We start from the raw sequence: 26,784 nt of genomic DNA, 5'->3' as shown, positions 1-26,784 counted from the left end.
GGGAGTGGTGAGGAAGAGCATGAAACAAACATTTTTATTTGTTTGCTTTTCTGTTTCATCGTTCTTATGTTCCTAATACTCATGTTTTATAAAGCTATTGCTGTTTCTGAGTCCAGTTGACAAGTTATAGAATTCATAAGAACATTCCATGCCACAGTCAAAACATAAAACATTTATTCTTACATTTACAAAAACGTATTTTCTGTTGGAAGCTAAAATAATCACACTTTGATTCTAAAGGATACACGAACTAAACTCTAGCAAAGGCATTAAAGAGATCTAAAGCTCTAAATAAAAAAGAATTGTTCCCAGTTATTTAGAAATGTACCTGCTTAAGCCCAACTGAGGTAATTACTCTTCCGAACTTTAAAGTAGATAACTTAAAAAAAAAAGAAAAAAAAAAAAAAAAACTCTTAGTCATAGCACCATGACAGTAAAGAACGCTGAAAGATGGTCTTCAGGTGATCACAATTAAAACACAGCAAAACTTCAACCTCTGTGGTCTTACCTGTAACACTGCACTGTTACACATAACATTTCACAGCGTTTCCATAACTTGAGATTTATGATGCTGTCAATTTTAGTATCATGCGTTACAGCCATAGAAAGAAAAGTTTGTGCTTCCCATTTGTTGTTGAGTAGGGGATGGCTGCTATGTATAGCTATGTAGAGGTTAGGATTTTTGAGGAAGGCTTGCTACTCTAATTCTATCAAACCTAGGAGAGAATCTTCTTTTCACTTGTAAACATTTCCTTAACATTTACAGTGTTAATTTTTCCAGGAAGCATCCATTCTCGAGGGTCACTGCAGGAAGGATTTTCCTGGCTCGGCTTGCAGCTGGTCATTGACACAAGTCCCTTAAGTCATATGTGCATATAAACCACCAGGGGTTTTTGCAAGGGTTAGGGGAAGTATATTAAGTGTGATACATAATAGGTACTCAATGAATGATCCACAAACATTTTGATTGCATTAGTCTAGTTTGTGTTTTTGGGCCAGTGAATCTGTATTGTTAGAAAAATAAATGGCCACTGGTTTATGGTCAGTTCCCACTCTCCTTTATCCTCCGGCAGGCAGCCTTACTATCTGAGTGGCCCCTCATCATAGCTACTAGAGCAGGGCAGCTCTGCTTTAATACTCTTTATTCCATTCCCCTTTCTCCTTCAAACTCCCCCACTTATCCCATGGATCTCTCCCTTAAGTCCTGGTTGGAGTCTCCAATAGCAAGAATGGCAGTAGGCTGGGGAGAAAGAAAAGGAAAGAATGAACACCTTCAATGTTTCTACTTCAGGGGTGACATTGACCTAGGACTTTACATGCACAACTTTACTTTGGCTTTTATAACACCCATGTGGAGTGATGAATTTTTTCTAATTTTATAGACAAAAGACCTAAGATTTAGTTACATAATTTGTCCCCAAATTAAATGGTTTATCCTTTTAATATGCTTCTCCTGTGAGAAAAATTCTGCCAGTTAAGATGAGAGAAGTTGGTTGGGAGCAACTTGAGGAGGCCCTTCCTTGAGTTTAAGTTTGATTTAGCACTGTGTTCCAATAGTAATATTCGTAGCAGTAGGAGTAACAGCAATGAGAGTGGTCACAGACCAGGAATAGTAATAGTAACAGTAGTAATGGCGGGAGTAGAAATCTCAGAAATAGCATGCCTCAATCTGTTGACAGGGTTCAATATTCAACTTGCTATCTTTTCAGCATTCCTGTTTTAAATGCCCAAACCATACCATTTGGGTCACCGGGCTGACAGATTTGAATTTATTTTGTTTCCAGGGAGCCTCTGAACACTGGCCGGGACTTGGTATTTTGATTTCCTTTTTTAACTCTAACACTAACAAAGCGTAATTGTGATCTTATTCAGAGCTGCATGTGATACTCATCCCCAACATATCCAAGGACCCACATGTGAATGTCTGACAGCAAAGGGTTTGGACGTCAGACCCCTGAGTGTTCACCCAGTACCCACTGATCGCAGTGTGAGTGTGTCTCACCTCCAGAGTGTGGGGCCAAGCAGCTCTAGGAATGCCCAGCAGTTCCCATGCTTGCCAAGTTCTTTGTGCTGTGATCCATGTAAGACTTATGTCTTGGGAGCCCCTAAATTGGTGTAGCACACAGTCTGTGTATCATCTCCTCTGAAAGACTTTAGGTTTCCTAGTTCCCTTCCTAAATGGATCTTCAGACTTTTAAAGTATTTATTTATTTATTTATTTATTTGTAAGACAAGGCAACAGGCCCCTTCATCCTATTGCTACACTTTACTGTTGCTGGAGGGAGATGAAGTCTTACAATTATGAATTTCAAAATAGAACTTGATTATATTAACCGCCTAACAATAAAAGAGAAATAAACTCATGTGGATGTGAGTCTTTTTGAATATCCATTCTCTTTCAATTCTTTCACTTGAAAAGTGAGGGGCAAAATCAGAAACATAGCCTGAGATTAACAAAAGCTTCCCAGTGACATGGGATTGTCTCAGCCTGAGAAGGAAGACTCTGATGTTCTTCCCAAGGGAAGAATCAGGACCTCACCTTCCTTCTCGAGATAAGCCAGGTGCTTTACTCCAGAGCAGGAATTTCTTTTTCTCAAATCCCACCCCCTCCACAGTAAGTCATCCTTTATGCTACAAGGAAGTAAGTGTCGCTCAGCTGCTTAACCTGTCCTTGCCATTGGAGGGGCAGTATCTCTCAGAGGACACCCTAGCTCAGTGGCATGTAAAACTGACTCCCAGTCAGCTGAGCCTGCACTTCACCTGCCGACATGATTGGCACTCGCTGATGGCTTGTAAAAAACCAGCACACACCCAGAGCGAGCTGTGTCCTTTCTAAAGTGGATCCCTCTTTCATATTCCAAGTTGACTTGGAAGTAATCACCAGTTGCCTGGAACATAGTAGGCTCTCAGTAAATACATGGTGCCTGAACAAATGAAGATGTATTCACAACTCAGTTTTTGTGCCAAAGATATTTTTCAGTTTTAATAATTTATAGTCAAAAGCTAAAACATAATACATTACCATGGGGATTTCTTTTCACTTACTTGTTTTATCTTAGACAAAATGGTTATTTAAAAAGAAGCTTTGGAGGCTTTCCTAATTATATTCCTCACTGAATCATATGTTTACAGGGATTTTAACTATTAGGTCCAGAACTGCCTCCAGAATTCTAAGCCAATGAATGACCCACCTTGGCATAAGTGATTATTGGTTCAACATATATTCAAAATGTATCAGATAAACAATCCTACCCTCTTCTCTGTGTGCACTTGAGCAAATCATTCAGGGTCTCTGGGTCTCATTTTCTTTATTTCTCAAGGGTAAAATTGGGTTTGATGAGTTCCAAGGACCCTGACAGCTCTAATTCTCATACATTTGGCAGAATGCTGGCAAAGGAATCCTCAAATTACTAGTTGCTCTTTCACTGTGGTGAGCCTCTTAAAGAGTTTGCCCTTCATTTTCCCTTTTCTTCCCAGCCTGACTGTCTCACCAGTAGGAAATGTTTTTTGCTTGGCACTTACAAGGGTTTTTTCTCTCTCTCTTCCCACACTAACCCTATTGCTGTCTCATGGTTTGTAAATACTTCCAAAGAAACACATGCTCAAACACGTTGATAATTTTCAGGCTAGCTACATATGCCACCAAACTGTTAGATTTTTGAGGGTAAGAAATATGCCTGATTTCTTGTGATATTTAGGCACCCAGCACAGTGCCAGGAAACCAGTAGAGACCAGCACTACTCACGTATGGACCAAAGACCCCGCACCAGAAGCTTGTTTAAAGGCTGCCAATTCCTCAGCCCACCACAGGGCTACGTAATCAAAATCTGCATAGGCGGGGCCCAGGAATCAGCATTTTTACAAGCAGCCTAGGTGGTCCCTCTGTACCCTGAGGCTTGAGAGCCTCTGCAGTACACAGTCAATAAATATGTGCTAAATACTGAATGAACATTTCCAAAGAAAGGGAAACTTACCCCTCTCCTCAGCAAAGGTCTTAGACTCACAAAGACAACACCAGGGAGAAAAGGAATAAAGGCACGGAAGAAAATACAGTGCACTTAACCCAGTAGCTCTTATGTGTCTGCTGCAAAAGAACCCCTCTGCTCTCTTAGGAAAAAAACAAAGCAAGGCTCAGTTCCTCTGAGGTTAGTGCAATCATTACATGACTTGTTCAACTCTCTGTCACTTTCAACTTATTCATTAAGGCTGGTTCTTCCCTTACCTCCAAGTGACAACTCAAGGAAGTCCTGTAATGTCCCTGGCTACTGCTAGGTAATATAAACACTAGTTTGCTTTAATAAGTGGAATGCACAGACCCAGGTAATAGTCAAAACTCCAACTTGGGGCCGGGTACAATGGCTCACACCTGTAATCCCAGCACTTTGGAGGGCTGAGGCGGGAGGATGGCTTGAGCCCAGGAGTTTGAGACCACCCTGGGCAACATAGTGAAACCCCGTCTCCAAAATAATTGCAAAATTAGTTGGATGTGGTGGTGCATGCCTGAGGTCCCAGGTAGTAGAGGGTCTGAGGCAGGAAAATCACTTGAGCTTGGGAGTTTGAGGCTGGGATGAGCCATGACCATACCACTGCACCTCAACCTGGTGACAAAGGGAGACCCCACCTCAAAAAAACAAAACTCCAATTTGATTTGAGATTTCAGACCCCTTCACCTCCCACATCCTACATCTCAACCAAATTGTAAGCAGAAATCCTGTAACTGGGAAAGGGAATCTCTCCCCACCTACAATTTCAGCTCCTCCTCCTCTATCTTTAGTTTCTGACCCTTTCAGAGAAAAAGAAAGCAGGGACATTCCTACTGACGAGCACCACTGTTGGCTGGCTTCACACTCACTGGACTTGGAGATATTTACAGATTACTCTTTCTGGGGGATGGTATTGTGGTTTTTTTGGAAACCTCCCAATCCTGGCCTCTCAAATACAGATCCTTTAATGTGGGTGATGCCCTACCTCTGAATTCTCCATGCTGAGATATGTTCACCCCTGCACAGGACTCTCTCAGACACAATCTCAGGTGAGGACTCTCTCAGACATGATCTCAGGTGAGGACTCTCTCAGACACAATCTCAGGTGGGCCACACTAGGGTTTTGTCACACATGTGGCCCACATCCAGCCCCGAGGAGATTCTCATGCAAGCCTCAAGTGCCAGCCATCAGGGCCACAGTCTCTCCTTAGCCTCCCTGTTAGAGCAGCTAACCAGCCTGTCTTTTTACCTGTGGCATTTTCCAACAGGAGGCCAACACAGGTCTGATGTGACTCCCTACTGCAGGAACACAAAGCAGCTCCATGGAAGTCCCCTTTTCTTGGCGTAAAATGAAGAGGAAAGAGCCCCTACTCCTTCAGAGAACGGAACTCACGGAACACCAATAGCTCTTTCCAAAATTACTATTTAAAATCATGTTTCTGTATAACATAAACAAAGCATTAAGAGATGTCTACCTAACTCTCAGACAGCCTCTTTGCATCTTGGTTCAGCAATGCACTGTAGTGTCTGATCTTAAGGCCCATAACAGATTGAGACTAGGCTAGACTATTTAAACATGACTTTAAGCCAGCTCAGAGGGTAACCTCCCATCAGATAACATGGCTTACACCTTGAGCTCACTCAGAATGAATCTCCATGGGGCAGAGGGGCTTTAACTCTTCCCACCTGGGAGGTCCAGAGGCTAGATAAGAATTCTCAAGACCTGACTGAAGAGAATAAAAAACATCAAACAGCCAGAGTTCCCTCAGCCACCTGTGGCCCACCTTCCAGATTCTGAAGCTCCATCAGAAGACCTACCTCTCCCCATCAGTGGATGCCAGGAAGGGCCATATGTTTCAGGGACAGATGCCCTTCATCCGGACCTGTAGCCTGGTCCGCTGCAGATGCTGTCAGTCATCAGGTGGGCAGGTGTCTCTGGATGAACTTCAGAGGAGTCTGAAATCCCTTGAGAAATTATGTTAAATTTATAAGTATAGAAACGTCTCTTGGTAAAGGGTACATATATTTTTTTTCAGACTGTCAAAGGGGTTCATAATCCCAAAAGTGCTTTTGCAGCCCTAGAGTTTCAGCATGGTCTCAACTAGGACAGTAGTGTTCAAATATTGGCTAACAACTATTAATATAAAAGACATACAGTAGTTCCTGCTTTTCTGAGGTGACACATGTTCCAACACCCCCAGTGGTTACTGAAGCTACAGATAGTACTGAACCCTCTATATACTATGCTTTTTCCTATTCATACATACCTATAAAGTTTAACTTATAAATTGGGCATAGCAAGGGATTAACAACAGCAATTTTTGGTCGAGCGCAGTGTCCCATGCCTGTAATCCCAGGACTTTGGGAGACTGAGGTGGGAAGATTGCTTGAGGCCAGGAGTTGGAGACCAGCCTGGCCAACATAGTGAGACCCTGTATCAACCAAAAATTTAAAAAATAAGCCAGGCATGGTGGCATGCACCTCTAGTCCCAGCTACTTGGGAGACTGAAGTGGGAGGATCGCTTGATCCCAGGAAGTCAAGGCTGCAGTGAGCCATGATCACACCACTGCCCTCCAGCCTAGGTCACAGAGTGAGCTCTTATCTCAAAAATAAATAAATAACAGTTCTTCTATTACATAGTACAATTATAACATAACAATATACTGTAATAAAAGCTGTGTGAATGTGGTCTCTCACTCCCTCTCTCAAAATACTGTAATCTTTTCAGACCCCAGGTTACTGGAACCGAGGAAAGAAAAACCACAGATAAGGAAGCACTACTGTATGTACCATAACCAGGGCATCACTTCATTACACCTACTATGTGTAAATGGGAGTGGAAGAGGCTGCCCAGAAAAAAGAGCTGAACTTTGAAAGAAGGATAGGACCATGACAGAGGGAAACAGAAGGAGGGGAAACTAAGGGGTCATTTCAGAAAGCAGAACAAATCATGAGCAAAAGCCAGGTGTGAGTGTGAAATGACATACAATGGGCAGCTGGAGTGTGAGGTTACACGCAGAAGAATGTTGGCAGCTAAAACCTGAAAGTAGGCTTGGAGCAGAGTCGTGAAGGGTTTTGATGTGAAGGGAGAGGATGCGTACTTTTTCTGGAGATGTGGGCAGACAGTGAAAATTATTAACCAAGAAGAAATATTGACATATCTCCTTGTGCTTGAGCATATGCATGTCTATTTTCCCAGATAGGATGTGAATGAAGTGCGGGAAGGCAGAATCACAGTTGAAGTTATGTTTATAAGTTCAATTGCCTGCACATTCCCCAGCATAACACAGGGGCTTAATACATTTTTAGGGTAAGGAGAGAAGATGCATTGAAAGGAAGGGAGGAAAATGGAGGAGGAAGAAAGGAGGAAGACAGAGGGAGAAAGAGAGGTAGGGGAGGAAGGAGCTGTACTTTAAGAAAAAAAAAATTTTATATATATATAGAGAGAGAGAGAGAGAGAGAGAGAGAGAACAGAAGACTATTATGTAGGTCCAGACAATGAGAGCCTTCATGAAGTAAGTATCTTATACTTTGGAGTTGCTATCTTGCCATAAAACTCAAATTCTCATCCTCCTCTAAATAGCTTTTCTATAAACTGTTTGAAATTAGTGTTAAATGTTCTAATTCATTGTGAGTAGAAGGGATCTGTGAGTTGCTTTACCTGCCCTGTTAGCGAATCTGTGCTCATCCATCCTATACTTTTGCCTGGTTCCCCTTAGGGACAGAGCATGCAATTGCAGATGGCCAAGAGTGGAGCGTGGCCAGCGGAAGAGAAGTGAGTAACTGACCCATGGGCCTCACGTGCACCGTACACTTCGGCCCTTCTGCCGCCCGCTCGCTCAACAGGGCAATGTGTTTGTTATGCCTGGCTGACTTTTACATCCTGCCAGCCCAGACATACTAAAAACCTGACCTTCAACTCAAACCCTCTTAATCCATATGCTCTATTATGTGTCTCTCCAGATTGAGTGGAATTTGGGTCAGCCCTTGGTTAGGATGACATTTTTCACTCCTCTAAGATTATGATTTAATCTGTCCATCTCAGACCTACCTGCAGTACTTTTCTGTTTATCCAGATAACCTTTCAGGGCTGTCTAAGCTTGTCATTTCCTCTTTGACCACATTTCATATACATATTTCCTGCTGAATTCCTATAGCACACCTTCAAATCCTGAATTCTTAAGTGTTGTTCATTCACTTCCTTTAATAACTTGCTAGTTCATAAAATTATTTTACATAATTTTTAGGATATGGCTCCAGATGCATCCAGGTGGCTGCCTTGGCCTGTACAGTTATATATTTTCAAAAAAGGAACACAAGAATTTGATTTTTTAGAAAAATAAATCTATACCATTCCCCCAAATTAACTGCAGCTCCTTGCAGGCTCAGAGGTCACATGATTTAGAGGTAGTCTCCTAGAACCCTGAGCAGTGGATCTTGTGAACCTCAGAAATTCTCCAATGATCTCTCTACTTTTGTGAACTTAACCAAAACAACCACATGATACATGTTAGGTAAGAAGAATAAGCTGAAGTCATCAAGTGGCCAATCAAATTACAGCTCCCAACAATTATAATTCCTAATTATTTAGTGAACATCTGCTATATGCAGGTTGCTGAGAGAGAAGACAGAAAGATTTAAAAAAAAAAAAAAAAAAAAAGTCCTGCATAAAAATGGTTACTTTCCTTAGGGAGCTAGTTGGTAAAAGAACCATCCAGGGACACATTAATTGTGGTGCAATGCACAACAAGATGTTCCCTCATAGAATTTCAGGAGAGGGGGTCGTTCATTCTGGCTGCCATGGATCCCAGCAAGTTCCAGTTCCCTCGCAGGGTCATGTTGCCAAACCTTCTGGATGTGTGGTTGTGTTTTGTTTTGTTTTTAGGAAAAATGGCCAATGCGTATTTTGTGGAGGCTCTCCTGATTTTTCATTCTTGTCAACCAATTCAAGCTTTTTTGAAGCCCCGATTCCATGTGTGGAAGCAGGACATTCCCATCTGCTGGCTGGATGGCCATGGACCATCAGCTTCTAGCTCTGGACCAGAAGTGAGGTTCTCAGACGAGGTCAGGGTGTTTCTAGAAAAGTGGGTTGAAGTCAGAGTGCCCTCCCTCATTATCTAATATTGGGCTGAGCACTATGGTTTAATTCCTTGTGCTGAGAGAGATCATATTTCCTTCTTTTAAAAAAATTAATAGGATAATCCTATCTGTGTTTTGCAAAGATAATTCTGGTGGCAGATAGGCACTTGGCAAATGGCTTGATAACATTCGTTAATTTAATGAATGAGAGAGAGAGTGAGGAAGGCAAGAGATTAGAGGACAGTTAAGAGGCCCTTGAACCACCAGGGATGGTGGCTCACACCTGTAATCCTAGCACTTTGGGAGGCTGAGGCAGGTAATCACCTGAGGTCAAGAGTTTGAGACCAGCCTGGCCAACATGGTGAAACATCTCTACTAAAAATACAAAACTTATTCAGGCCTGGTGGCGGGTGCCTCTAATCCGAGCTACTTGGGAGGCTGAGGCAGGAGAATTGCTCGAACCCAGGAGGCAGAGCTTGCAGTGAGCCAAGATAGCGCAACTGCACTCAAGCCTGGGCGACAAAAGCAAAACTCCATCTCAAAAAAAAAAAAACAAAAAAGGGCTCTTGCAATGATGCAGGCAAGACATAATGAGGTTAAAGGGAAATAAAAATGGAAAAGAAGTGACAAATATGGAAACCATCTGAGGGGCAGAGTGAGACCTTTGTGGAGGTCACTAATGTGGTTCATCAAACTTCCCTGGTTCTCCCCCTCTCTGAGAGTTGATGCTTTGCCACTTCCTGGTCTCCTTGCATTCAAGTGGTGCCACGTGACCAGTGCTGGCCAATGAGTTTCAAGAGAACGTGATGGGGACTACTTCTGGCCCAGAGCATTTAATTTCCACCCTCAAAAACTCTCTTTCCTTCTGGTAATGTTCAAGATAGTAGGTGCTCCACCAGCTTGGCCACCTAAGTGACTACAATGAGCGAGCCCCCTGATGATTTAGGACACGTAAAGAAGTAAACTGTACTGGGATTTCGAGGTTACTTGTTACCAGAGCAAAACCTAACCTATCCTGACTGATCCATTTCTGTTTGCCCCTTTTGTCCACATTGCAGTAGACAAAGTAAAAATAATATTGTTTTACTTCTCATAAGCAAGACCAACCATCCTGGCTGAAATCCACGAGACATTTGCAGAAAACATTTGTAATTATATAGGTGATGCAACCATATTACATCCTAGCTCCATTAGTAGTCCAGCATTCTATTGTTTTTTAGGAATTTTCTCAGGATTCTATTTTCGATGACCCTTTTCTCACAGCAGAGTATAGAATTAATGTAATTATTTTGTTAAAACTGTCAGTTGCCTTCTTTTTAGCTTAGTACATATGAAGCCTTTAAAATGAATGCATGAATTGAAAGACTGATTTGCACATCAATACAAAATAACCAAATTACTCATCCAGTATCTTCATAATCCTACTAAAGAATTCTATTGTAGAGATAGAAAGAGAAAATAAGAGTGAGAATAATAATAATATTTATGATATGAGTAACTTTTACCATTTAACACGAGTAACATTTTGCTATACAATTAAAATCATTTTTATTTCAGGTTTCTTCTCAAAGAATCTGGAACAGAATTACAAATCTGGCAAAGGTATATTTTGAATCCTATATCTCAAAATATAAAGAGGTGTAGCTTAAGAGAAAGTATCACAATTTATTGTGTATCCCAAGCAAAGCTAGGATCCACGTGGTCCTAGAATCATGTCTTAGATTTCATCTGTAAAGTAAGGAAATATACGCTATCTCCTCTTCTTAAAAACTAAGCAAGAGCCAATGAATTACGATCTGGAAACCCTTTTTGGCAACCCTGAAGTTGTTGTGTAGGAATAAAATTGAATTGCCTGTTTAGGAACTTTAAAGTTCAGCCTAGATAAGAAAGATTCGTGGCGATATGAGGGCAATTAAAGAAAGAACATAGTCAGATCCTTAAAAAGAAGTCCCTTGCTGTATACTCCAGCTTCCACAGTCTTCCAAAGGAATCGGCCACCGCATCTTTGTCACTTAACTTTTTTTAATCTGAACTGACAGATCACTGGAGAATAACTGTAGGGAATAATCCCCACACTGGCACAGGGGGTGGATTAAATCAACCATGAAAATAAGCACTGGCCCATGTGTCTATAGCCTAAAAGAAATTTGAGTGAGCATAGTGCTGTGTTTAAACCAGGCACAGTAGCCACTGAATTGTCAGTTATGTTTTCTCCTACAAATCTCCATTTGAAGGGAAAGGCAAACACTGATCCTTTGATAGCCAGGGTGCATCTTGCTTTGTCTGCTTAATTTAAAGAATTATTTTATTAACATAGGAATATAAACTGAGCATACTTCTCCCTTCCCCCCATACATGTAGCATAACTTTTAGTGAATATGGCTTATGGGTTCTCTTCTACCTTAATTTTTATAAAAATACAAATATTCCTGGAAAACCCATGCTCAATAAATGTTAGCTGTAATTTTAAACCTTTTAACCTCGAAGGTGGATTGGCCTTCTAAGAAGTCATCAAAGGTGTAAACAGGTCTTTTTCACATTAATGGAGGAAAAATAATGGGATTGAATGTGACATGAGCACTTTTATGAGCTGCTTCCTATCTCACCCAAATGTATATTCTGTCCTTAAACTCGTTTGGTTTCAAAAAGACAATGAGGCATAGACAGTGAATCTCAGACTTCTCAGAAAAACAACAGCCACCACCACTTGATTATCCACGTATTGGAGAATTTGCAGAGCACAGAGAACTAATATCCAAGGAGAGTCCCATTGTGTCTGCCATGTTCTTCACCAATCCTCTGCTAAACTCTGTAAGGAAAGAATACTACCAGTTCTTCTGTGAGTAAACTGTACTGGGATTTCGAGGTTGCTAGATTCTCTGAAGGATAAATTTGGTCCCATCTGCTCAGCAAACAGATTTCAAATCAAGAATCAATGTTTCCATAAACAGTCTATGGATTCCTTTCAGGTTATCCAAACATCAGTTAAGCAAAATCAAGGAACCTGTAGAATCTATCCATCAGAATTCAATCAAAATGCCCACCTAAACCCTAGGAGTTCTAATTTTTTATTGTATTAACACCTGGAAAATACTTGAAATTTGATGGGAAAAGGCAGAAGAGGGTTATTTAAATTTTTTGTCTTAAAGAAGATCTTATTAAAATGTTTAGTATTGATAGAACTGCATTTTCTTCTTTAACTCATGCTGTAGGCTTATTCAAGGAGCAGAATTTCCACACCAAGCTCCTCACAGCTGAAACTCCGTAACAATGATGCTTTCCTAGAGCCTGGGGAGAGTTCACCTAAGCCCCAGGTTATCCTAGTTGGTCAGAAAAGTCCCAGCTCCAGTTTCCTACCTTTGCACACTTTAAGACCCTTTTTTGTGTTTCTTTCACCTTTCCTACCAGACTATCTGAAATACTTTGCTTTCATGAAAACTGCATTTATTAAGAAATTCAGGCCAGGCGCAGTGGCTCACACCTATAATCCCAGCATTTTAGGAGGCCCAGGTGGGCATATCACAAGGTCAGGAGATCGAGACCATCCTGGCTAACATGGTGAAACCCTGTCTCTATTAAAAATACAAAAAATTAGCCTGACATGGTGGCGGGCGCCTGTAGTTCCAGCTACTCGGGAGGCCGAGGCAGGAGAATGGTGTGAACCTGGGAGGCGGAGCTTGCAGTGAGCCGAGATCATGCCACTGCACTCCAGCTTGGGCGACACAGGGAGACTCCGTCTCAAAAAAAAAAACAAAAAACAAAAAACAGAAATTTATATGCATATACCTACTTAACACATATTTACATTTTAACACATTTATATTTTTTATCAATCAAGGATGATTATTACCATCAAAGTTTCTCTTTAGTGTGAATTTGCCAGTGTCATCACACTGGATAAGCTTGACATATGAATTAACACATGCAGTCTTACTAGGAGTAAACAAGAATTTCATTAGGCAAGCTAGGTATGTTGGTACATGCCTGTAGTCCCAGTTACTCTGAGAGGATCGCTTGAGGCCAGGAGATCAAGGCCAGGCAGGGCAACAGAGTGAGACCCCCCCTACTATGAAAAAGAAAAAGAATTGTATTAAGTTTATTTTATATTGAAAATAGTTCATCATGTCCTCCAGAGATCCTGATATAAAATATATAAATCATATATATATAAAATTATATGTGTGTGTGTATATATAGACATATGTATAAAATTTCTTCATTTATAAAATGCTCATGTCTGACAACAAAGACAGTGACCTTCAGGTTATTTCTAAGTGGGCCCTCCCAATAATATTAGTTCTACATATGTATGCATTAGTTTGTGTCAAAAAAAAAAAAAAAAAAAAAAGATGGCGTTCCAAGGTCAAATGAGTTTGGCTGGTATTGGATAGAAAATGTTAATCATGTTTCTTTAATGCTGAAATTCTACACATTAATATTCTAATGCTCACTGGATTTCCAAAAATAGGATGAAACATCCAGTATCTCCAAAATAATTTTTGTGGCCATTGGATACTTTTTTTTCACGGAGCATATGTGGGAACTAGCATCCTATGGAATAGTCCTAGGGAATATTTCTTCATCTATCAGGAACAAATGTCCATTGTTGACTTTTCAAAAGAAGGTTCATGCCACAGTTGGTATCATCAGTGGAGCCAAAGATGAATTTGGTCCTGTATAGGGTCTAGATCTCAGTCTAGGGCAACAAACTCAATTTAATTAGTGTCCTAGGCTGGATCAGAATATCACAATGCTGACTCAAACTGAAGAAGATAGATTATAAAACCAGAATGCCCGTTTTAATTTACAAAGAGAAATATAATTGTCAAGGGGCACTAATATTATTGCCCTTTGGTCAACACCTTCTCTGCTTATAAAGGACGATTCCATGAAAATCCTTATCTTGTCAGAAGGTTACAAGATGAGTATAAATACAGGACTTGACACGTCAATTTGTTCAGAGATATAATGGCCACATGTGTCTACACAGTGGGATATGCCTGCCAGTTGGACCAGATAGGGCATGGCCTCTGACCATCACTCCAACCGCAGAATTGGCTTCTCTGATGCCATCTTTCTGTACTTCCAGTAATGACTAACCTTCGTCTGATAGACATTTAGTTTCTGTCAATATGTTAAAACCTTCACCAATTCAAGGATATTTAGATATACTAGACAGAAACAATGTCTAGTCCATGCAGAAGAGATGAAATAACCAGTGTCCCAATATTATTTTATCCCATGTGTATAATTGCTCATATCACTGTGAGACTATAAGCAGCAAATAAATGGGAAGCCATCTGTGTCTTTAACATGGCTTGGTGTAATATATATATTATATATAACATTGTAAATATGTATAAAATATAATTGTATAGTATATAATATTGTAAATATATATAATATATATATATACTTTGATTCTTAGAAGTTATTTGATTCTTAGGCACGGAAGTCGCTTCCCCCTTATGGAAAGTCAAAATGTTTTGGAGTTTATGCCCAGTCCCCAGCTGGAATCAGTGACTCACTGGTGTTGGGAGGAGTCGAGGGAATAGATGGACCCTGTGAAGCAGGATAAACCCCAAGGTGTCATTTATGCTTCAGAGCTCCCTGGAATCAGGATGAGGCTGGGACTTGCCCTGAAATCCTGCCTTTGCTTGGCTTCTTGCCCTCTCATCCTGGTGTCCTCGCTCCTCTCCTGGTTTTTCCTGAGAGCCCTTCTTTAAATCATTTGCGCTCAAATCCTTAGATCAGGGTCTGCATCTGAGAAAGTCTGATTTAGGTGTCTTACTTTATAAGGTTGTTGAAAAAACCAATGAAGAGATTAATGTCAAATGCTTAAAACAGTGCCTAAAATATAGCAATTTGCTGTTATCATATAAAATGTAGCCATAGTTTTGAAACTAATTTTTGTTTAAATTTTTTGTCAGTGTGATACATGCATGTGGTTAAAAATCAATTCAATCCGGAAGGCTTCTGAAAACATGCTAAGTTCTCAGCCATCCTCCTCTCCACCCTCAGGATTACTCCCCGGGGGAATCACATTTAACCATTTCAGGTTTTAGGCTTTCTGAGTTTACCTCCATATTTCCAAAGACTTTCAATTTATCTCTGTCTTTTATTAACTTGTTGTATCATCTGTTCATTTTCTGCTATGGAGTATGAGGGTTTAGTTCACTTACATCTCTCACTGTCTTTATCTCCCTGCTCTGAAGAGAAGCATAGCATTATTTTTAGTTAACTGTATAATTTTAAGTAGCATATTTAAGTCTCTATTTGTTCTGTCATCTACAGAGCCATGTCTTTACTCTCCTTGTAGTGCCCCATCCTCCTTTTCCCTCCTCCCTCCCACCAAGTTTTCCCTTCCACATAGTCAAAGATGATAGCTTTTGTGTTCTTGTGAAATCTTTCATGCTTTATTATTGTTAAAAATTGCAAGTCAGTAAACACTCTTGACTTTAATATAGCTACCTTATTATTTCCTGCAGAGCCAAAAAAATATGCAGTGATCAGGTGTTCCTCTCAGTGTGGATTTTAGTGCTACTCAAAGAAAACATCCAAGTGCATCATCCTTTCATACTCCACCAAGTGCTCAAAATCACACCACATTTTACTTTCAATTAAGGTATTTATTTTAGTTGACATTGAAATTGTACACATTTATAGGTTACCATTTGATATTTCCATGCATATCTATGTTGTATTCATTATTTCGTGTATTTATCGTTTTCTCTTCTAGGTACTTTGTAATGTACAATATCTTACTGTTACCCATAGTCACCCTACTGTGCAACAGAACACCAGAACTTACTCCTCCTATCTAATTTTAAGTCTGTACCCATTGACCAAGCTTTGCCTCTCCTCCCCTGACCCTTCCCCACTCTCTGGTAACCACTGTTCTACTCTCTGCTTCTATGGCTTTTCTTTTTTAGATGCCACGTATGAGTGAGATCATGTGGTATTTGTCTCTTTGTGTCTGGTTTATTTCACTTAGCGTAATGTCCTCCAGGTTCTTTTATGTTGCCACCAATGACAGAATTTCATTCATTTTATGGCTAAACAGTATTCCATGGTGTATATGTACCACATTTTCTTTATCCATTCACAGTTGCTGGACACTTAGGTTGATTCCATATCTTGGCTATTGTGAATAGTGCTGCAGTAAACATGGGGGTACAGATGTCTCTTTGATTATATTGATTTCATTGTCGTTGTATATATACCTAATAGCGGGATTGCTAGATCATATAGTAGTTCCATTTTAGACTTTTTGAGGAACCTCTATACTGTTCTCCACAAAGGCTGTCTTAGTTTGTAATCCCACCAATAGTATATAAGTGTTCCCTCTTCACATCCTCACCAACGCTTGTTTTCTTTTAGATAATAACCATTTTGACGGAGTGAGGTGGTATCTCACTCTGGTTTTGTGTTGTTGTTGTTGTTGTTGTTGTTTTGAAACGGAGTCTCGCTCTGTCACTCAGGCTGCGGTGCAGTGGCATGATCTCGGCTCACTGCAACCTCCACCTCCTGGGTCCAAGCGATTCTCCTGCCTCAGCCTCCTGAGTAGCTGGGACTACAGGCACATGCCACCACGCCCGGCTAATTTTTGTATATTTTTTAGTAGAGACGGGGTTTCACCATGTTGGCCAGGCTAGTCTCGAACTCCTGACCTGAAGTGATCTGGCTGCCTCGGCCTCTCAGAGTGCTGGGATTACAGGCATGAGCCACCGCGCCCGGCCTCACTCTGGTTTTGAATTGCATTTCTTTTTGGATTTTAAAAGATCTTTATCTTTGGTGTCCTGCAGTTTCATGGGGAAATTGTCTAGGTGTGGATTGTTTTTCTTTCATCTTGGTTGGCACTCAGTAGACATCTGGAAGGACTGGGAAACACAATGGAGAGCTCAGTGTTTTGGGGTGAGATTGTAGGCTGACTGGCTTTTTTAGGGTGAGAGGAGAAGCACTTTACTTTGGGGTGCCCACATCCACATTAGAATGGTTTCTCAATTTCTTTCTCTTACTTTTTTGAGATTTTAGGCCTAGGTGGGGTTATTCTGCAGATGGAAATAGTGGGGAAGTCAGCTGTTCCCTAAACAGACCTCAGCAAGCATCCCCTGGGACTCATGGGGCACTTGCCATCTCTTTTGAGTCCTTAGCCCCCGCCCCCAACAGTTTGCTGAGCAGGTGCAGCTCTCCTGGGGTAGTCCTGCATAGCTTCTTCATTCTGCTTTACAGGGAGCACTCATCCTTCGCTTCTTATCTTTCCTATTTAATGAGGCATCTAAAAGCTAATGTTACGTCTCAGACTTAACATGTCCTAAAACATTCCAGTAAGAGTGTGCCCTAAAATGTCAACAAAGGCGGTAGTGGTTGGTGAATTGCCCTAATTTCCAAAACAAAAGGCACTAAAGAACATTGGGTTATTTCCAGATGTCTATTTCTTTTCTTTCTAGCAATGATCAAATTGAAACAACAATCTTGTTTTAATTTTTTTTTTCCAATGGCAGAAAAATTTGTTTAAAAGAAATAGTCTCAGACCGGGCGTGGTGGCTCACACATATAATCCCAGCACTTTGGGAGGCTGAGGCGGGCAGATCATGAGGTCAGGAGATTGAGACCATCCTGGCTAACATAGTGAAACCCCATCTCTACCAAAATTACAAAAAAAATCCTTGCATGGTGGCACGTGCCTGTATTCCCAGCTACTCGGGAGGCTGAGGCAGGAGAATCGCTTGAACTCGGGAGGCGGAAGTTGCAGTGAGCCAAGATTGTGCCACTGCACTCCAGCCTGGGTGACAGAGTGAGACTTTGTCTCAAAATAAAAATAAAAATAAAAATAGTCTCAGTGTTGGGGAGCCACGTTTGCAAGCTGGTCTGGTTGAAAGTCAAGGGAAAAGTCGCACTCTCCGCATTTGCTGCAGCTCCCTGTAGGACTGCTAGGAGCCCCAAGGGTAACGGCTCGAAATCCCCTAAGGTAGGTCTTTAGAATGCAGATTTTGCCCTACTCTCTGGAATCTAATTTCCTAACAAGCTCCCCTGGTGATTCTGGTCCACAATTTGAGATAGGCTGCTAGAGTTGGCAGAAACAATCAACCTAAGAAAGAAGCTTGGGTGGCTCAGACAATACGAGGAAATGTGTAGGGATGTTTTCATTGGAAGAATTTATTTCTTTATTTTCCCCTGACATCTCAAGAGACACTTAGATCTCCACCTTAAATGCAAAAGAAGTAAAAAGGCAGATTAAGGACATGTGTAGCAATACTTCTAGAGCTGATAACACTGACCATATGTGAGATGGTCACACATCATAATCTCTGGGGCAGAATTGACTTTGCTTGTTTCGGGCGTTGTTGCCAAGAATAAAGGCAGAGTTCTGGGTACACGTGAGCATAAAAATAGAAATTAGACACTGAGGACTCCAAAACGGGGAGGATTGGAGGCAGGTGACAGTTGAAAAATTACCTCTGGGGTACAATGTTCAATATTTGAGGAATGGGTACATTAGAAGCCAAATTACCACTATTATACACAATTGACTTAACAAACATGCAAATGTACTTCCTGAATCCAAAATTTGAAAGATTAACAAAAAAGAGAATAAAGGCAGACCTCCTAACAAGTTTTCACCTTCTACACTTTTTCAAAATCCCCAGTCCCCAGCCATCTACCTTTTCCCATCAACTTTGCAAAACTTCCATCTGCAGGTGCAGGCTAGGGATGCCCTAACTGAGGACACCAGAAAGGGTTTCTGATTTGCAATCTTGGTTCAGCTCCCTGAGGCATTCTTACCTAATGGGCATGTGTGGATGTTCCATTTACTAACTCAGATTCCTCCTTTTGGGTTGTTCAAGATTCCTGTTTTTTCTTCTTCTAGAGACCTTAGTGGAGAGCAAATGCACACAATAAATACAGAGTTAGGGAGGCAAAGGCTACATCAGGGAACACAGGTTTTTCCATGGGCCCATTGATTCTTTACAACTGGGGCTGATCTGGGAGTTGCTTCCCCCAGTTAGGGACAAATCCAGCTGGAGAACTCTTAGATGCCACCCTGGGGATACTCTAGAGACAACATGTCACAGAGTTCTGTGGACAAAGTAAGCTGATGCCTACTTATTTTCCTTAAACTGGCACCAACCCTGAGCACAGTGCTGCTGCCGCCCTATGTCTTAAGCATGGAGGAAGCATTTTCTTACCATCAAGGTAAACTAGTGGTGTGAATAACATGTACCATGGCCCTTCTCCACCTCCTTTCCATTCATACCTCTCACCTCCCTTCCTGCAACCACCATACTTCCCCCAGCCATGTTTCTCTGTTCCTTATAATAACTCGTGCCTCATACTCAAATTAGCTTCTTTATCTTGAAAACACACATTGACATTTCTCATCAGCAGGCTTAAAACAAATGATTTGCCTGCAGTAGGACTGAGGTACAACTGTACACTTTCCCAGGAGCTGAACGAGCAGACCCTTCAATTTAGGCTCAATAATGAGATACCTGAGCCACCTCTTCTCACAAGCGCAGCCTTGGAGGGCATCTTTCTGAACGTGAGCAGTCATCTTTGATCAAACCCTTAGGAGAAAATAGGTTGCCTCATCATCACAAACAATCCCGTGATGTAAGAGGTTTGGGGAAGTGCCAAGGGTATTCACTGGCTGTGTAAACTTGGGAGGATCACTTAACCTTTCTAAGACTGAGTTCTATATGTATAACATGGCAATAACACCATCTATCCATATAGTTGTCTTGAAGGTAAATGAAAGTATCTTCAAACTAGGAAGCACTGTCTTACTTTTAACCCAAGTTTCCTTGGCTGTCCTCTGTCTGCGCAGTGTCCAGCTTCTGAGTCTTCCCCAGCATTTCTCAAAGCCACTGGGGTGGGGTCTTGTGTGCACTTAAAAATGAGTCCACAGTTCCCAACGCCCTGCCCTGCCTAACCTGTGCCTCTCCCTGTGCTGGCATCCTGGCCAAGTCTCTCCTGTGGCTCCACCAGGACAGCCCTTGCTGGTGGCTGCCCTGACCCCTCAGGACCATAAAACCATGAAGAGCAGAGGAGAATTATGCTCTTGCCCCGTGGCTTCCCAAGGCAATGTAACTTGGTCCCCAGTGTGTGAATATAAACAGCTCTTTTCTTGTAGTAAGATACACATCACATACAACTTGCCACTTTATTTACCACTTTATTAAATCTTCTATTTTAACTATTAACTAAGTGTACGACTCAGTGACATTAAGTATATTTTCAATGCTGTCCAACCATTTCCACTGTCTAGTTTCAGAACTATTTCTTTACCTTAAAAGGAAACTCACACTCATTGGCAGCTCCTCCCCATCCCTTCCACCTTCAGAGCCTGGCATCCACTCCTCTGCCTTCTGTCTCTATGGATTCACTTATTCTGGACATTTCATATAAATGGAATGTGGCCAAGGCTGTCTGGCTTCTTTCGCTTAGTGTCATATTTTCAAGGTTACTCTTTTTGTTTTTCCTTGGTGTTTTCTTTCCTTAGGACCAGGTTGGCACTGCGGGGACTGGGATGAGGATGGGTTTGGATAAGCATTACCACAAGGCTTCTTTCCAGGATTCCTGGTTACTTTCAGTGATAAGCCCTGCTTCTTCCTTTCTCGTTAGCATGGGTTTTCTGCCCTCTGTAAACATAGCCGGGTGAGGCTACTCCAGCTCCCAGAAATACCCAGAGGTGCGTGAACAGCAGTGAGTAATGGCTGTGCTCCTTCCTAATAGGCTCTCACACCCAATCCACCAGTTTGCCAGTCATGCCCACATTTGCCTGAGCCTGAGAAGTCCAAGTAAATGCTGAAGTGGAGATACCGACTAGAGTGATTATAATAGTATGATCTTATATTTGGCATAAAGTAGGTTAGGATGTTGCTAGAAATCCTACTTCCTTTAGCATTTGAGCACCATTTGGCTTTCTGTACATTGCCAAGTATAGGACACTTTCGTATTTTTCCAGAATCTTCCACGGACTTGCTTTTCAAGTGCTTTTGACTTTCCTTGTGTAAATCCCATCCGACATAATTCTGATACCTCTGATGATGTGGCTCCATTTATGTGTAGGGGTTCACTGAGGAAACTTTTAACAAAAATTCAATATGAGAAATTGTTTACAATTTACAGCTAATATATAGAAACTGAACAAGTTGAGAAATGCAGGATTCTTGGCTACTCCTATGTCTTATTAAATTATTTATCTGGGAAGTTTCAAGACACCGGCTTTGCCGTAACTCTCTCTTCTCTCTAGGAAATTTGGTTTGATGACGTTTTGTTTTGTATTTCTTTTTCAAAATTTTAAATTTTTAAATTTTCATAATGTATTTCCGTGCATCCCTTTGCCTTTCATAGCTGCAGTTTCTGTAAATTTTACATTTAACATTGGCCTATGTCATGTATAGTAACAAGACAGAGAGGAAACCATCATAAAAGGGCATAAATACCAGGGAAGAAAGTAAAGTCTTTAACCTTCCCTGCTTAGGGTCAGAATTTTACCCCAACAAGCATCATTTTATCTGCAAACATTCTTTGTAGTTCAAATATTAATACATCCTTGAACCTTCCTAACTTTATTCATCTTATTTTCTCATTCTTCGATGTCCATATTTCACTACACTTAATGCAATGAGCCACTTCAAGGCACCATGTTTTCACATTTTTTAACTCTCATTTTCTTGTTAGTGTGCAGGTGGCTTTGGTGTTTTGTAGACCCAAGTTACATTCATATATACCCCTCCTGCTTTCCTTTGCATCTGGTACATACCTGAACATATTTTATTCTGTTATTTTTTGCTTGCAGATGTCAAATTAGTTTATGTAACTCAAAGACTTAGGTTTATGCCTTTCCAGTCAAGCTGCTGTTATGGAAAACAAATATCCAAGCAATATGAACTTACGGACATGGAGGAAGGGAGACATATTTGGGCCCAGGGCTCATTAGTAGGTTAGGGTCTGCTGCACCTACCCGTCTGCCAATATCTATCTGCCAATATTCCCAGACTTTCCTGTTTCTAAATGCTGATTTAGATAAATGCTTTTCTAACCAAAATGAAACAGTATGGTATTTAAGTCAACCATGGAAATAAGCATTGACATATGTGCCCCCACCTGAAAGACATCAGGTTAGGCTTGATTTGAATCAGGCAGGAGGCCAGAGGCAATCAGGTCCCTGAAGTCTGGAACTCCACCAGAAGGAGAGATCAGGCTCCACTGCCCCAGGATCCTCCAGACTGCAGAAGATCTGGGGGTGTCAGAATTGAGTGGGGCTCCCAGATCTTTGATAAAATGTGATTTTGTACAACAGAAGAAAGGGGGAAATGGCAAAAGCAGGCCTTTCTCTAAAAGGTCTAATAAACAGGATGATGCTGGGATACTTTCCAGGCCTCCCCCATGCCACCTCTATCTCTAAGATCACATCACAAGCCCCAGAGCACCCTGGCTCTACACGCAAGGCAGGCCACACACTGGACTGCTTGCACAGACCTAAAGTAGTTTAATGGCCCAGTGAGGACTTGCTATCCCAACTGGACCAAGTTGGAAGCCCTACGTTGTATGTGAGATCACAGAATTGGTATCTGATATCCCTGGGAATGGTCGCATCGTCATTTCATCAATACAGCTACACATTCGTTTAAGGCCTGTGGGTTTGACATTGATCCTTATATATTTATTTGTTCATGGACTTGTTAGAAAGCTTTTAGATTGAGATTTAGACAAAAAAGACAGTGAACTTGGTTTTTAGCCATAAATTTCTCTAGACCATTCTTAGGTCAAACTAACTAGCTTCCTGCTGCAGAAATTGTTCAGTGCTGCATGAGCATGTGAGAACAAATTTTGCATGCTCTGTGCTAAGACACCTTCTCCCACTACTCTACCTTTCTCATAACAAGATCCTAAAAGATGATTTCATTCCCTCAGTCCTTAGGTGCTGTCCTGTCCTTAGGTGCTGATGTCTAATCCCCACACTATTTGGTTCACAGTCGCCTGCTATCATCCTTCCAGTTTAGGGATTCTCTCTCTTTAATAAGTAGGCAAAAAAAAATCAGACTCATGCTTTTGACCCTGCAAAATGGAGAAGCATGTACTACTTTTGAATTAAAAAAAAAAAAAGTTAGAAATTTGACACTAAGACGTCTAAGCAACTGGGTGGAGGTCTGAAGTAGCAAGTGAAAATGATACCATTAATGATATTGATCATGGATGAAACAATTTGGTTTTTTGTTCTTAACTCCAGTCAAACACTTACCAAAACAACTAAACTGGTTGGACTTCAAAAATCTAAATGAAATCTTGAAAGCATGAGTGTATCTCCCATGCAGTATGGAAAGGAAGAGAAAGAGAAAGTAATTAAAAAACAATCTCCATTCCTACCACACACCTTTGGCTTGCATTGTTCACCACCTTTTAAAGTAATGCCTGATGTGTTATATGCTGGTCCTCCCAAAATACTAAACTTTCCCCAGAAGTGACCTTAGTTCTCCCAGTGCCTCACAACCCTCTTAAATACCAAAGAGCTTCAGGGGGCGGAGGACAACAATTTTCTAAAGGAAACCCTCCTCCACTTGCACTGGACAGGCTGTCAAGACCCAGCAAGACACTTTGTCATGTTATCTCACTCCACATTTGCTTTCTCTCCTTGTAGCTACCTCATCCCTGAACTCCCAGCTCCAGCAGCTCCAGCTCCAGCTCCAGCAGCAGCAGCAGCAGCCTCCCCCGTCAACCAACCAGCACCCGCAGCCAGCCCCGCAGGCGCCCTCGCAGTCCCAGCAGCAGCCGTCACAGCCCACCCCACCCCAGCAGCCACCACCCGCCTCTCAGCAGCCGCCAGCTCCTACATCTCAGCTGCAACAGGCACCTCAGCCCCAGCAGCACCAACCCCACTCCCACCCCCAGAACCAGAACCAACCATCTCCAACCCAGCAGAGTTCCAGCCCCCCGCAGAAACCCAGTCAGTCTCCAGGACATGGCCTGCCTTCACCGCTCACGCCACCCAATCCTCTACAGGTATGCTCCCCGTGCTTCCCATCCGCCCCCAGGAGCACCAAGGACCTTTCCATGGGGTGGTGCCATCCCCAAAGGCAGAGGGCCAGCAAAACTTAGCATCCAGTTCTGCAGCGTCTAATTCAAATTGATCTCTTAGACATAGGGAAGAAGAAGCAACTAGAAGGCAACTGGGGATGCATGTAAACGAAACAAATAGAAGCCCATTTCTGTTGCCCTCCAAAGGATAAATGTTATCTGTTTCCTTCTGTGAGAGGCCAGCACTATAAGTGCACTTGGAGCCTGTAATAATTCCATTTTATGATACTTTTTGAAGGCAGCAAAGATAGCATCCAATTAAAATTATTACTAGCACAGTTTTGTAGCCCCGTGGAGAACTGCATCTACTGTCCATGAGGCATGGTGGTTATTTCTCTATATTATGAATACAACAGTGTCTCACCTTAAGTACTTTGTGCTCTTTTGTTTCTATTTTTCTAAAGACTCTCTGGGGTTAGAAGGGCAAAGAAATTTAGCCCAGTCTTATGTCCCAGATTCCAACCATTACTCCACAGACTAACAAGTACTCTAAATTCATGCCAAGAGCCTCAACCAATATGCATCTTTATAAAGGAATAAAACTTCTATAGGCTTACTTTATTACTGTGAGGCTGAGGGCGTCATAAATAGATATTTCAGGCTAATCATAAGAGCTCATCTATAACCTACCTATTAAGAAGGAATGGTAGGTGCATTCGTAAATTTTATATATATATATATATATGACTTTAAACTTCAGAAAACCATTTTTAACTTAGGTGTCTTTAAATAAATTAGTTTCAAAACATAATGACTGTGATGTCATCATATCAGATCCAGAAATTAATAACTCAGCCAAGCCATCCATTCTTTGACTTGCACAATGACATTTTTCCCTGTGAGATTTCAGATGACTTCGTGTATTTGTAGTACTGTGACAAAGTCCAACAGAGTGAGCAGCCTGTGGACCTGTTTCAAATGCCATCTCATCCCCCTGCCATAGTGGTGGGCATGAACCTCAGTCAGTCCGGCTCTCCCCAGCTTTGTCTCTTTCAATTTGGATTCTCAGTGCTGGCCCGAAGCATTCCTAGAAATGAACACATTTCGGAGAGATGAGTCATTGTGGTTTTCTGGGCACTTGGGCCAGGGCTACTTTCAATTTGAACGTTTACATGAGTGGAGTTTCAAGATGTATTTGTACAAATCTTACGATGATGAGACGACATAACACCTTTGACACAAGACTAAAATGAACATGAGCCAAAAACTTCTTCGTTGTCCACTTGACAGCTACCGAGAGAGCAGATGTTATCAAATTTACCAAAAAAAGCATGATTACAGAAACCTTAATGTTGGCAGCATTTGGGATTCAACTTTATTATTCCAAAAAATGAATTTAATGCTTTTTAAGAACACTTACATTAGATGTACCTACATACCATCTAATTTCTCTATCCCAGGCACCAAAATAGGTAAAATTACCAAAGAAAAATATTGCCCTTCCTTGAGGAATGAAATTGCTTAGGTGTATCCCCAGTTGTCCTATATAGTCCAATATTCCTTCCTATTAGGTGAAAGTTTTGAGCTCTGTGGACCTCGGCCTTCCCTGAACACTGTCAGTGTTTTATAAATCTCTTACCAGCCCGTGAGATCCCAGTGAAGACAAGCCCTGTTGAATGACTGTTGACAGGACTTTAGATGAAGTGACCACTCAGCCTTAGGAAAATAAACTTAGGAGAATTTCCAAAAGTTCTCCTAACAGTTTCTCATGGAAATCCCAGGGCTGTTTTATTTTGTTTTGTTTTTACAACAAATGAAGGCTCAGAGCTACATTTCTTTCTTTGGAACACTAAGAGAATATTCTAATTTTTCATTGTTGAAGTTTTAATTTATAAACTTAATAAATATGTTTAGAGTACATTTAAATATAGAGGAACTGTTACTCTAACTTCTGTGGATCTAACAGATGACTGCCAAATGAGTGACCTGGTACAATTTTTTTTTTTTAACATTACTGAGCAGATACAGAACTAATTTTGAATAAATCTGTGTCGGTAGGCATAAAAGGACTTTTTTCCTTTACTACAGGCATGTATAAAGGAAATGGAGAATTTTTTGGTTTAAAAAAATTTTTACACTAGCTGCAGGCTTTTTGAGTTTGTGGAACATGGAATGTTTAAACTTTTTAAAAAGAAAACTGTTTAAAAGGAATTGCAAAGATATTTAACTGTCCAAAGTAATGATCTTTATAAAGTGTTTTTGTCTGAAGGGAATAAAGATCAACTAAATTCATACATGGTAGCCTAAATTTCATTTTACAATCTTTTGTTTTCATGTGGGCTTTATCTTTTTACATTATTCAAAAATCTGCTGGAGAGATATTAGTTTATAACTATGCAATGTAGATTACCAGGGAAAGCCAGTCAATTAGGTTTTTTGCTTTAAAAACAAAACTTTAGAAGACAACAATTATTTCTAAAACTGTGCGGATGCTCCCATATCTTTAGAAAAAAGTAAGTGTAAGTAGGTGGTGTGGTATATTTGGGTGAGGTCATTTTTTTTTTTATTTTTATACTTTAAGTTCTAGGGTACATGTGTACAACGTGCAGGTTTGTTACATATGTATACATGTGCCATGTTGGTGTGCTGTACCCATTAACTCGTCATTTACATTAGGTATATCTCCTAATGCTATCC

General features: G+C 41.1%; 1 protein-coding gene across 2 annotated transcripts in view; it reads left to right on the top strand.

The window, feature by feature from the left end:
• POU6F2 (POU class 6 homeobox 2) overlaps positions 1 to 26,784 on the top strand; it is a 500,852-nt gene that overhangs the window by 331,144 nt on the left and 142,924 nt on the right. For both annotated transcript variants that reach the window (XM_011972725.1, XM_011972721.1), the window contains exon 6: positions 23,711 to 24,072. In XM_011972725.1, coding sequence (XP_011828115.1) covers positions 23,711 to 24,072 — 362 coding nt within the window. The remainder of the gene's footprint in view (positions 1 to 23,710; positions 24,073 to 26,784) is intronic.

The sequence above is a fragment of the Mandrillus leucophaeus genome, unplaced genomic scaffold (assembly GCF_000951045.1).
Source record: "Mandrillus leucophaeus isolate KB7577 unplaced genomic scaffold, Mleu.le_1.0 Scaffold100, whole genome shotgun sequence".
In the NCBI taxonomy this organism is placed as follows: Eukaryota; Metazoa; Chordata; class Mammalia; order Primates; family Cercopithecidae; genus Mandrillus; species Mandrillus leucophaeus.
Note: the sequence above shows the minus strand (reverse complement) of the source record. Positions and strands in the feature narration are given on the sequence as shown.